General features: G+C 45.0%; 1 protein-coding gene across 1 annotated transcript in view; it reads right to left on the bottom strand.

Annotated features, from left to right (window-relative positions):
* Positions 1-12,143, bottom strand: part of TDRD1 (tudor domain containing 1) — a 46,320-nt gene extending 34,177 nt beyond the window's left edge. Inside the window, exons 1-7 of the mRNA XM_063434180.1 lie at positions 12,030-12,143; positions 10,186-10,348; positions 9,700-9,770; positions 8,798-8,951; positions 6,707-6,809; positions 4,107-4,155; positions 3,790-3,882 (exon numbers count right to left, since the gene is read on the bottom strand). Coding sequence (XP_063290250.1) covers positions 3,790-3,882; positions 4,107-4,155; positions 6,707-6,809; positions 8,798-8,951; positions 9,700-9,770; positions 10,186-10,318 — 603 coding nt within the window. The 5' untranslated portion in view covers positions 10,319-10,348; positions 12,030-12,143. The remainder of the gene's footprint in view (positions 1-3,789; positions 3,883-4,106; positions 4,156-6,706; positions 6,810-8,797; positions 8,952-9,699; positions 9,771-10,185; positions 10,349-12,029) is intronic.
* Between the last annotated feature and the right edge of the window lie 432 nt (positions 12,144-12,575).

Here is a 12,575-nt window from a genome sequence, read left to right on the forward strand (position 1 = left end):
CCTTTTGAAGAAAAACCTGAATACGATTCTGCAGTTTCAACTTTCTTTCTTGGGCGAGAGATACCATCGCCTTGAGGGTATAGAAGTTTGCTCCTAAGAACACCAGCTCCCTTGAAGGTTGTAGATGACTCTTCTCTTGGTTGATGAGCCACCCAAACTGAGAGAGAGTCTCAAGTACTAGATGTCTGTGTTGGAGTAACATCTCGAAATCTGAGGCCACTACCAGTATGTCGTCGAGGTAGTGGTAAATGGCTACATCCATCTTCCTCAGGAAAGCAATTACCGTGACCAGTATCTTCGAGAAGGTTCTTGGGGCCGTACATATCCCAAATGGAAGAGCTCCTTCTTTACACAGAACCGAAGAAACTTCTGATGTCTTTCGGTGACAGGAACATGGAAGTAGGCATCTTTTAGGTCTATTGAGATTAACCAGTCTCTGTGGTGTATCACTGGAATGATGGAACGGATGGATTCCATGCAAAACTTTCTTATCCTTAAGAAGATGTTGAGCTGGTGTAGATCTAGAATAGGTCTCCACTTTCCTCCTGGTTTCTTTACTAAGAACAGGGGAGAATAGAACCCTTGGAACCTTTCTCTCACAGGAACCGGAACAATGACCCTTTCTAGAAATAGATTGGCAACATAATGGGTCAAGACTTCTCTTTTTTGTCTGTCGACAGGGAGTCTTGTTCTGATGAATCTTGGTGGAGGGGAAATATCTTCGAACTCCAGATAATATCCTGCGGTGATTACGGAATTCACCCAAGCATCTGGAATCACACTCCAGGTCCTCCAGAAGAACGAAAAGCGTGCTTTTGGGGCAACCTGGCGTAAGCCACCTTCAGAACTGTCTGGTGGGGTGAAAGGAGGAATTTTGAGCCTTTGGTCTGGAAGATTTTCCGGTTTGACCACTCTTCCAATTGGAGAGCCGAGTATATTCTCTGCCTGGTCGATTGGTTTTACTATCTCTATAGTCTCCCTCTGCCCTGTAAGGACGATGGTCCTGTTGTGGTCTCTTCGGACGCCTGTCTTGTGGAAGCAAGATTTGCTTGACCTCAGCCGCTCTTTTAATAGCATCCTCAAGTGGTCTGCCAAAAAGCACCTCTCCCAGAAATGGTAAGGTACATAAATTATTCTTGGAAGAGAGGTCAGCTCCCCAGGATTTCAACCAAAGAGCCCTTCTGGCAGTAACAGAGTGTGCCATGACCTTGGAAAAAATCCTGATGAGGTCTGTGGAGGATTCCAACAGCCAATCACTGGCAAGTTTGATCTCCTTCAAGGAGTCCGTCATGCGACGTCTACTCACTCCTCTCTCAATATCCTCTTCCAAATCAAGGATCCATGAACGTAATGCTCTGGACAAAGCAGAGATAGAGACTGCTGGATGACAACCCAAGCCTGCTGTAGTGAAGACTTTAGAAAGATCTGCGGCAATTCTCTTATCAATGGGTTCTTTGAGAGAAGCATTACTATCAATCGGAAGAGTTTATCTTTTTGCCACTTTAATAATTGGAGCATCAACCTTAGGGACCGCTGTCCACATTCTTGAATCCTCCTCCTTAATAGGGTACAATTTTGATAATCTACCCTGACTTGTAATCCTTTTTCCAGGAGCATTCAACTCTGAGCGAATAAGTTCTTTAACCCCTTAAGGACACATGACATGTGTGACACGTCATGATTCCCTTTTATTCCAGAAGTTTGGTCATTAAGGGGTTAATGGATCTGTGCACTGGAAAGGAAGGTTTCCTTTTATGGAGATCTCCGAAGTGTCCATCAGAAGTAGAAACTTCCTTGACTTCTTCTGGCAAATCTAGAGTCTTTCTCACTGCCTTGATTAGATGCTCCATAGCCTTTGTGTCCAATGAACACGGTTGTTCCGTGGACTCTTCCTCACTAGAAGAGATAAGGTATAATCCAAGGAACCAGCAGGATGTCTGAAGTCTTCTTCAGATAGGTCGGATTCTTGGCCAAAGCTCTCACGCCTGGGTCTTTTACCTCTATTGGATTCTGACATCCCTTCCGCCACTGCTTGCTTAATCCAATAAGCTATGTCCTAAGTTGAGGACGTAGAGGCTTGAGGAGACCTGCGATGTTCCGACTCTCCTGCGATCATGGATAAACATTTGCGGCATAACCTGCAGTTATCCAAAGGCCTTGCGCCACATCCAGGGCAGGCCGCCGGTTTATCCCTCCTCTTAGATGGAGATCTAGGGCCAGTCCGGTCTTGAGGGCTGTAAAACACAGAAGTCATATGACTGTTCCCTCCATGCACTCTTTTTTAAACGTAATAAATAGAATATAGATTAATGCTCACCTATGACCTATTGTAGACTTAGCAGATGGAGATGCTGGATCCATTTTAGTAGAAGGGCTGCATAACAAAGGTGTCACAATGAACTTCATGCAGCCAAACTTGAACATGCTTGTGTATTATAAAAGAAAACATTAACCCCTTAAGGACACATGACATGTGTGACATGTCATGATTCCCTTTTATTCCAGAAGTTTGGTCCTTAAGGGGTTAAACATGCCTGCAGAGACAGAATATGGCACTAGAGAGCACTGTACAACAGAGGGAACTGAAAACGCCAGCTTATTTGCAGAAATACCACCATTTTCAAATTTCCCGCTCTGTGCCTTTAAGGAGGCGCGCATGCGCCGACTGCCCGCAAGTCCGCCATTTTGGATGAGGGCAAATATGCCGAAAATCCGGCCGTGGCCATTGCGCATGCGCGGGCGTCTTACCGGATAGATGATCGTCTGATCGAGGTCTGGAGGCTTTAATCCTGGCGAACTCAGGCTCCAGATGCCAGGGGGACTACCCACCATGGCTCCCAGGGGTTCCCTGCTCGTGGAGAGAAAAGGCTACAAATGCCTGGGCTTCCTGTGGAGGGAGGCTGACCTCCACAGGGTTAAGATCATAGAAGCATGATCAGGTGAGCATAACATTTTTTTATTTTTTTTAAAAAACTTTACCCTTTTGAAATTCAGGGAGGAAAAAAAAAATATATAACTGTCCTAGGGCTATGGGGACAGGAAAAAAGACTGAGGTGTGATGGCTGATGGGGTTCCTATTATACCAGGGGAAGGTATGCTTAACTGTTTGTGTTTCCTGTCCTGAGGGTTAGAGGGAGGAGCTAAACCCATATGTTAAACGCTGCCATGATTAGCCAGGAAATAATGCATTCCAACATATACGTTCAAATTATAATTTCTACTTTAATATATTGACCTGTGTATGACCCTGTTTTGCATCTTTTAGAAGGCCCAACCAGTACCTGTATGTCCTTATTTACTTAAATGTGAGAATGACTGGTAATGTGCGCATGTATAGGAATTCAAACAGTTGTGGTTTTGTATCATTATTAAATGAGTAGTACCACATTAAATAGGTCAATGTGAAAGGTTTCTGGAGCCCTGCTTCTAAATATGTGAAATCAACTCCACGCTTGGATGCAATAGGTTTGTCATCAGCATCAAATGACACTCTCAGCCAATGAAAGATGCACAAACAGTGGTGAAAAAGCCGTCTACAGCGGAACAAGAATTTCTACTTCAGATATATCAGAAAAACACCAGATAGGGGCCAGATAGTTTGGGCTTTTGAGTGGTTAGACTTTTATTTGTTAGTAGCACCATGAGACCACTGGCACCATAACAACTACAGCACACTGTAATGGTTATAGTGCCTAGACTGACCTGTTAACGGTTTGAACTAAAAAAAAACTGCTTCATTTGCAAAAGCATCAACCTTCCTGCAAGTCTAAGGAACAAAAACAAAAGCACCTCAAATTGCGCCTCTTCCTGTATTTCGGATTTTCTTAAATCGGAGAATGTTACTTTCCTTTCCTGAAAGGAATGAACGGCTGGTGATTCCACCTGGGGAAGAATACAACAAGACACAGAATAAAAAGCAGTTTGCCTGGGGGAGCACCACTATCAGTAAAGAGTAACACCCTCACCCCTTCAAAATAATTACAAAATAAATCCTCCTGACAGAAACCATAGAAAACATATACTGGCAATAAAACACTGATTGCAGCTATTTTTTCCCCCAACAGACTGAAGAATCCCTCCAGCACGAGATATCAGCAGATCTTTACCTTGGGAGATGTCTTGTCATTCACAGATCTGCAAAAAGCCTGATCTTTTCTGTAAGAAAGAACAAGAACGAGGACTAGAAAGTGTTAACATTAAAGTCAATTTCTGGTTTAAATGGATAGGTCGCTGGAAACAGTTTGTGTGGTAAACACTAATGGCTCACAGAATCATTTTATGAACCACCGCTAGACATGGCCCATCGCAATGAACCACACCGCTAGACGTGGCAGATCGCTGGACATGGCTCATAGCAATGAACCACACCGCTAGACGTGGCTCATAGCAATGAACCACACCGCTAGACGTGGCTCATCGCAATAAACCACACCGCTAGACGTGGCTCATCGCAATAAACCACACCGCTAGACGTGGCTCATCGCAATAAACCACACCGCTAGACGTGGCTCATCGCAATAAACCACACCGCTAGACGTGGCTCATCGCAATAAACCACACCGCTAGACGTGGCTCATCGCAATGAGGCCTTTATATAGTCTTTAGGCCTTTATATAATCCCTATACAATAGTAAAAACTAAAAACTGCAGATGGCCTTCATCTAAATTTGTTATGCCAATTAACATAGGGTCCCATTAAAGGTGGCATCTTCATGGCTGTGAAACTGTTGGGACAGTGCTCTTCCTCGGTTGTTCTGAGTAATGCATACGCATTGCTTTCCAATCTATAAGCAGAGCTGCAGTGAGGAGAACCACTTGCCGTTTGACTAGAGGAAAGTAAACTCTTTGCTTTCCCGGATACAGAGGAAAGAAGGGCCCAGCATATTTTACAACACTCCAGCACTATAAATTAATGTTTTCATTTATGACACTTTGTTGTTTTTTTAAACATAATGCTCAAAAATAAATAAAAAGAAATTCGCTGGCGAATCGATACGCATCTGCAGTTCATTTTCAGTGTTTCTGTTAATCTGTAGCCCTTTATAAATGTAACTTCTGTAAAACCAGGAACACTATGGCTTTAGAGATACAAACCTGTATGCTATAGTGTTCTCACTGTTTAGATTCAGCCCCCCTTTCCCTAAGTGCAGCTGACCGCTACTCCACTTATGACATGGCAGGCATCACTTTGTCTTCTTCTAACACTCCTAAGAGGAGCGCTGGTGCTGTTACTGCTGCACTCCAATAGAACTCTGTCTAACTGTTGTCATAGAGGAAATGCCTCTAGTGGTGGTAAGAGCCACTATGAACTAAAAGACCATTAAAAGTGGTCTGCATATCAATGTTTCCTGACCATACCCATGTTCTTTTTGGTCTCCTTGATCTGAATGACATTCCTTCATAAAAGGAGGTTTTAGATCTCAGGCTGGCTTCCTTAATTGAATGGAATGGTTTTTGTTGTTCAAAATCCTACTGATACACACCCTCAACTGTATTCTAACTTTTCTGATATCATGAGGATTATTTGTTTTTACATTATAGGGAGAGGCACACCTTTAATTAACACAAAAATAAAAAGACAAAATTACCAAATATTTAGCATTAAAAGCTGCAGTCACTTTTTTTTTTAATGAATGTATAATGTTGTACTAGTGCAGCCATGTTTTCTCCCACAATGATAATTATCAAAGCTTTACATAAGGAGTCCCTACCTTTCCTAATGTTAAACCTGCAGAATGACAAACACTGACAAACATTGCCATTGGTAGTCGACTTAATACTCACGTCGTCACTTTCAGCAGTGTCGCATATCATCACTTCTTTAACCCCTTAAGGACCAAACTTCTGGAATAAAAGGGAATCATGACATGTCACACGTGTCATGTGTCCTTAAGGGGTTAAAGTTCCAAGTAAGCCAGGAAAAGGAGATACAGAGATTTCCAGTGGCTGCCATCTAAGATGGCAACACTAAATTTAGACCCAACGGGACTGACAAAACCTCAGTAAAGTTAAAGTGACATTAAACTCACTAGAACAACTACAGCTTATTGTAATTGTTCTTGTGAGTATAGTTAGTCCCTTCAGGCTTTTTGCAGTAAACACTGTCTTTTCAGAGAAAATGCAGTTTACGTTACAGCCTAGTGATAACTCCACCAGCCACTCCTCAGATGGCTGTTAGAGATCCTTCCTGGGGCAGTGTTGCACAGTGTGACTGATATTCAGTGTCTCCACTTTCTGCATGGAGACACTGAACTTTACTCATAGAGATGCACTGATTTAATCTCTATGAGGAGATACTGATTGGCCAGGGCCGTGTTTGACTTGTGCTGGCTCTGCCCCTGATCTGCTTCCTTGACAGTTTTAGCCAATCCTATGGGAAAGCATTGTGAGTGGCTCACAAAATCACTTCTGATGAATTCAGCTGTAAGCAGGCAGATCAGGGACAGCAGCTGCCGACTAATATTACAAGTGAGATTTTACTATATTTAGGGAGGCAAAGGGGCAGGTGGTGGTTTTAACACTATAGGTCAGGAATACATAGTTTTATTCCCGACCCTATAGTGTGCCTTTAAGTAGCACCGATCTTAGGTCACTATTTGTCACTGGAGAGGTTCAGGCGAAGTGGAGCTATTAAGTGACAGTGTAAGATTTATTCCTGTTTATGTGAAAGGTCTATTCTTTCCAACAGAAAGGAAAAATTACTTACATATCAGAAGGCTTGCAAATAACAGAATGTGCGGTCCAGTCTTTCTTCTGACACTCCACTGAGCAATAGTAGGTTATTCTGCACTGAGAACATCTTCTAGCGCCTTTAAATAAAATTGAAAAAACAAAACAAAAAAAAACAAAAAACACACATTGGTGACGAATATGCCATTACCAAACATATCTGGTCCCATAACTTCATCTCAATGGAATTAAGGGACCAGTGGTCTTGAACCAATTTTCTGTCCCCAGGCCTCGCTAATAGAGCAGCATAGGATTGGGTTACCAGTTGTGATGTCCCGAACAGTTCGACGATGTTCGGTCCGCCTCCTATTAGTCACGGAGGTGGGAGGGTCTGAGAGGGAGGGTCTGCTGCTGATTGGCTGGAATGTGTCTGCTGACTGTGAGGTACAGGGTCAAAGTTTACTCAATGATGACGAATAGGGGGCGACCGCGAACACGCTATGTTCGCCAGCGAACTGTTCGGGACATCACTAGTTATCAGTAATAGCACGAACCATAATCTGCCAGGCTTATCAATGGCGGCTAATGAAAGGATGGGAGCGTTAGCTGATGCATTTAGCCTATCACTGGCGCTAAGTTCGAAGACTTCCTCACTTAGTCAGGGACCGAGGTGGAGAAAATGGGACAAAGATTACAGGCACCATATGAACAGCTTAAGGGTTAAAAACGGTTCACAAATGGTTAAGTTCTCTGGAGGTCCTGGGTGCCATTATTTTTAATGAAGTCCAACAAATTCCAGAGGAATTAAGTTGTTATGGTGCCCGGAGTGTTCCTATAACAAATTTAAAACCAGTAAGGAAACAACTAAAAAATATATATTTACTTTTAAAGTGTTCCCTTTATAATAATTTAAAAAAAAAAAAAAAAAAAAAAGGGTATGGATTTGGAGAGGGAGAGTAAAGGCTGACTAAGAGGTATAGGTATCAGCAGAGGTGTGAAGCAAACATTATATAAAGACCATAAATAGAGTTACGTGGAAGCCGTGGATTGTTGTGGAACATCTGATGGAGACCAAAATGGCAGAAAGGGAGGCATTCCATTCATTTCCTTTTTATTTCCAGCTACAATCACATATTACTTAATAAAGTTATCACCCTCACTTAACACACGTTCCCCAAAACCATTACAAATGTTTAACCAAAAGCCATGTATATTCTTATGATTAAACAGCACATTTCTGAAAAGCAAAAGAAGGGGCGAAAGCTTCGGATAGCAGCCTCTGGTCTTGTGAAGAATACTGGTTATATAGAAATGGAATGCTGTTTAGCAAAGTTTGGTGCAAATACCAATTAGCATGCTGGAATGTTTGTACAAGGGCATTGATAAAAAAAAGCTGCCACACTTTATCTAATTTTTCTTTGTGGTTTCAGGTCTTCAAATAGAATATGAAATGCATATGAAAGGCAAGGTACAATATGGCATGGAGCGCAGCATGGTTTTGGGGGCCTGGGTCTATCCAATCATATATAACAGATTTCATTAATTCAGCAACAACAATGAGGGATATTTTGGGAAATTTAAATGGAAGATCCAGGATATAGCTTAGGACTGTCAGCTCTGGAGATATCGGAAAAGCAATATGCAAACACTGTTGGCCTAGAAGTAGGAATTTATTTTAATCTCAAACTAGAAGTGATTCATCCCACCACACAAGTAGTGCTTTGTTCAGATTTCCTGAGCTATGCAAGCTATGATAATGACCCATTTCCTTTAAAGGGGGTTACTTTGTTGTCATTTTAACAAAATACTATAGTTGAATGTCTCAGCTGGTTAGACAGACATGTACCAGCAGGAGATTTCCTGCCCCACTCTACAATGAAAGCAACGATGACTGGCCACTGGCGGCAATATCATACAAAATGTTAAAGAGAGTGATAGACTTCAAAACGTGAGACAGGAAACCATTGCAAGGTTCATTGAAAAAGCAATCAGAAAATACTCATTGAGTGGAAAACAAATTTAATTTTATTTTTCACTGATGAATCTGGAACACAGTAAAGGTAAGTAAAAAAACAACTGTGTTATTCTGGAGACAGAGCAAGGGGATAGCCTAATGAGGGTCATTTACCGTGTAATCCACAGAAGTGGCACGTTTTGGAAAGAGACAGTGGCTTCAACATCTGGAAGAGAGCTGGATCGTAGTCCACAGACACTATGTTATTAAGAGGTGTCTGCAATCGGATTGGCTTCAGAGGAAGGGTTCTGCTGTCCTGCTGATGGCTCTGAAAGTTAAACACGTGTAAGCTACCATGGTAAACGATGATCCCCATTAAATAAAAACCTAGAATACATGTGTAAAGTACCTTTAGAACTCTAAGTAGCAATATACTTGAAACTCCAAAATAAATGGGTTCATGCACACAGCTTTAAACAGAGAGTGAGCGACAAGCTGATCCACAACCAATATTCACACAGAATAGCAGGATGCCACCTTACATGTTATATTGAATATACAGATGTAAACTGTGAAATGGACAGTTAATGTAATTTAATATAGTCATTTATATACAAGTCTTGAAAAAGAAAAAAAAGTAAAACAAAATCATTGGGGGGGGGGGGAGGATGGGGGTGCAAGGCATCAATGAGAACATTCAGGACCTACCTTTGGTTTTAATAATATGCAAAAGCTGAATTTTACAGAGGAAAAGGAAAAAACACAAAACTAATTTTCTGAAATATATCGCTTTACATCATGTACACATTTAAGGGAATTTTCTTTCAACCATTTTGACCAGACACAGCAGATCGGAAAGACTAAAAGGTAAATATGAAAATAATCACATTTTGTATGCTCCGATCACAATGACCGTTTAATAATGGACTTCTATGCCAACACCAGCTATACAGGTTCTCCCTTTACAGACTCTTTATTAACACTGCCAGTATGAAATCTCTGAGATTTGATTACAACACGAGAAGACTTCAATTAATTAAAATTATATCAGCACGCATGTCCTACACGTCACTTACTGTGTTTGAATCTTTTCCAGGGGAGACCCGTTTTGGACTTATCTTAGTTTCTACTTTCTCTTTGGAATTTTCTGCATGAAGAGGAGAAAAACAGAAGAAGACAACAAGTCTTAAAAAGTCTATCACCCGTACGTACACAATGCCAGATAGCTATTCTCACAGGGCAGCATGGGGGGCCTGTACATGGTGAGCATGGCATTTATCTGCCTACGGCAGGATGACTCAAATTAGAGTCTATCCAGACACACCTGATATAACACTGCCCCCAGGAACATGATCATCTCACCCCCCCTACCCCTATCACCAGAGGAGACTATGCTTCCTTATTGGGGTTGTGGGAGGGGGAGGGGGAGAAATATACAAAGCCTCTGTGTTAAATGGGAGTAAAACTTGTTTTATTGGGGGGGTTTTATTGCACACGGGGTAATACAGGTTTGTATCTCTAATGCTATAACGTTCCCTTAATAGGTGATGGCTGGTATTTACCATTAGAGCTGTGAGGTCTCCCATAAAGCACAGCTCCACCAGGAGACATGATGTCTGGGTACGATCGAGGGCTCCTCAAGGAAGCATTCTGAATTCCCAACAGCCGTGCCCGGCCTCTCTGACACTCCTGCATTATTCCTTCCAAACTTTACCAAAATCAACTCTAAAAGGAAAAAAAAAAAAAAGAGATGACATTTAAAAGCTATTCCTATGACACAATATAAAGCAAATCAATGTCAGAAACAGGAGACTTATCTATGATATTGGAAATTACAAAACAGAAAATAAATTGGTGCTCCAAACCATGTCTACAAGGAATTGCACTTAAGAATTTGTCATAACCTTGAGCTGCTCCCCCACTAAAACAAATTGCCCCCCTCCGTTATAACCCCCAGACGGCGCTCCCCCACATGATAAGCTCTCCCTCAGACGCCACTCCCCCCAGACACCGCTGCCCATTATAAACCCCTAGGTTATACCTTGCCCCCTCAGACACTGCTCCCTGTTATAAAGCCCCCCAGTCACCGCTACCTTCCGTTATAACCCCCCTAAGACCCCTCACCCCCGTTACATCCCCCCCCAGACACCCCTCCCCCCGTTACATCCCCCCCAGACACCCCTCCCCCCGTTACATCCCCCCCAGACACCCCTCCCCCCGTTACATCCCCCCCAGACACCCCTCCCCCCGTTACATCCCCCCCCAGACACCCCTCCCCCCGTTACATCCCCCCCAGACACCCCTCCCCCGTTACATCCCCCCCAGACACCCCTCCCCCCGTTACATCCCCCCCCAGACACCCCTCCCCCCGTTACATCCCCCCCAGACACCCCTCCCCCCGTTACATCCCCCCCCAGACACCCCTCCCCCCGTTACATCCCCCCCCAGACACCCCTCCCCCCGTTACATCCCCCCCCAGACACCCCTCCCCCCGTTACATCCCCCCCAGACACCCCTCCCCCCGTTACATCCCCCCAGACACCCCTCCCCCCGTTACATCCCCCCCCAGACACCCCTCCCCCCGTTATAACCCCCCAGACACCCCTCCCCCCGTTATAACCCCCCAGACACCCCTCCCCCCGTTATAACCCCCCAGACACCCCTCCCCCGTTATAACCCCCCAGACACCCCTCCCCCGTCATATCCCCCCCAGACACCCCTCCCCCCGTCATATCCCCCCCAGACACCCCTCCCCCCCGCTATATCCCCCCCAGACACCCCTCCCCCGTTATATCCCCCCAGACACCCCTCCCCCCGTTATATCCCCCCCAGACACCCCTCCCCCCGTTATATCCCCCCAGACACCCCTCCCCCACGTTATATCCCCCCCAGACACCCCTCCCCCCGCTATATCCCCCCCAGACACCCCTCCCCCCGTTATATTCCCCCCAGACACCCCTCCCCCCGTTATATCCCCCCAGACACCCCTCCCCCCGTTATATCCCCCCCACACACCCCTCCCCCCGCTATATCCCCCCCAGACACCCCTCCCCCCGTTATATCCCCCCCCAGACACCCCTCCCCCCGCTATATCCCCCCCAGACACCCCTCCCCCCCGCTATATCCCCCCCAGACACCCCTCCCCCCGCTATATCCCCCCCAGACACCCCTCCCCCCGCTATATCCCCCCCCCCAGACACCTCTCCCCCCGCTATATCCCCCCCAGACACCCCTCCCCCTGCTATATCCCCCCCCAGACACCCCTCCCCCCGCTATATCCCCCCCCAGACACCCCTCCCCCCGCTATATCCCCCCCCCCAGACACCTCTCCCCCCCGCTATATCCCCCCCCCCAGACACCTCTCCCCCCGCTATATCCCCCCCAGACACCCCTCCTCCCGCGATACCGCAGGTATGGCCCCCGGGCCGCACACGTTTCCCCGGACTCCTCGCTCCGCGGACGCGGTTCGGCTCTTCCCAACCAGGCGCGCGGTGGATGCTGGGATACGGCCGGACTACAGCACGTGATACGCGGAGTGATCGCTCTTTTCGCCGCTCTGCGCTCTGACTCTCACTGTGTGCTGTGGTCGTGTACATCCGCCACGGGCAACTAGGGGCAAAATATATTGAAATAATTATAGTAATAAACACAATTACTGTCTGTGTCACTGTCTTACTGTCTGTCTGTCTTACTGTCTGTCTGTCTTACTGTCTGTCTGTCAGAGTGTGTGGTCAGCAGTTACAGGTTAAATCACCCCATTAAACTGAAATGAAGGTGTTTACAGCTATTTTAGTCTAAAGTTGTAATTCTCTGTGAATTCTGCCCAAATAACCAATTATTAAATAAGTAAATAGCCCATTCACAGTTATTAACTAAAACGCAGATTAATGTGAATAGCAGGATCGAGGCCGCCAGAGCCATGTGTGCGTTCCAAATCCCGATTTAAAGGGAC

Source organism: Pelobates fuscus, chromosome 10, assembly GCF_036172605.1.
Source record: "Pelobates fuscus isolate aPelFus1 chromosome 10, aPelFus1.pri, whole genome shotgun sequence".
NCBI lineage: Eukaryota > Metazoa > Chordata > Amphibia > Anura > Pelobatidae > Pelobates > Pelobates fuscus.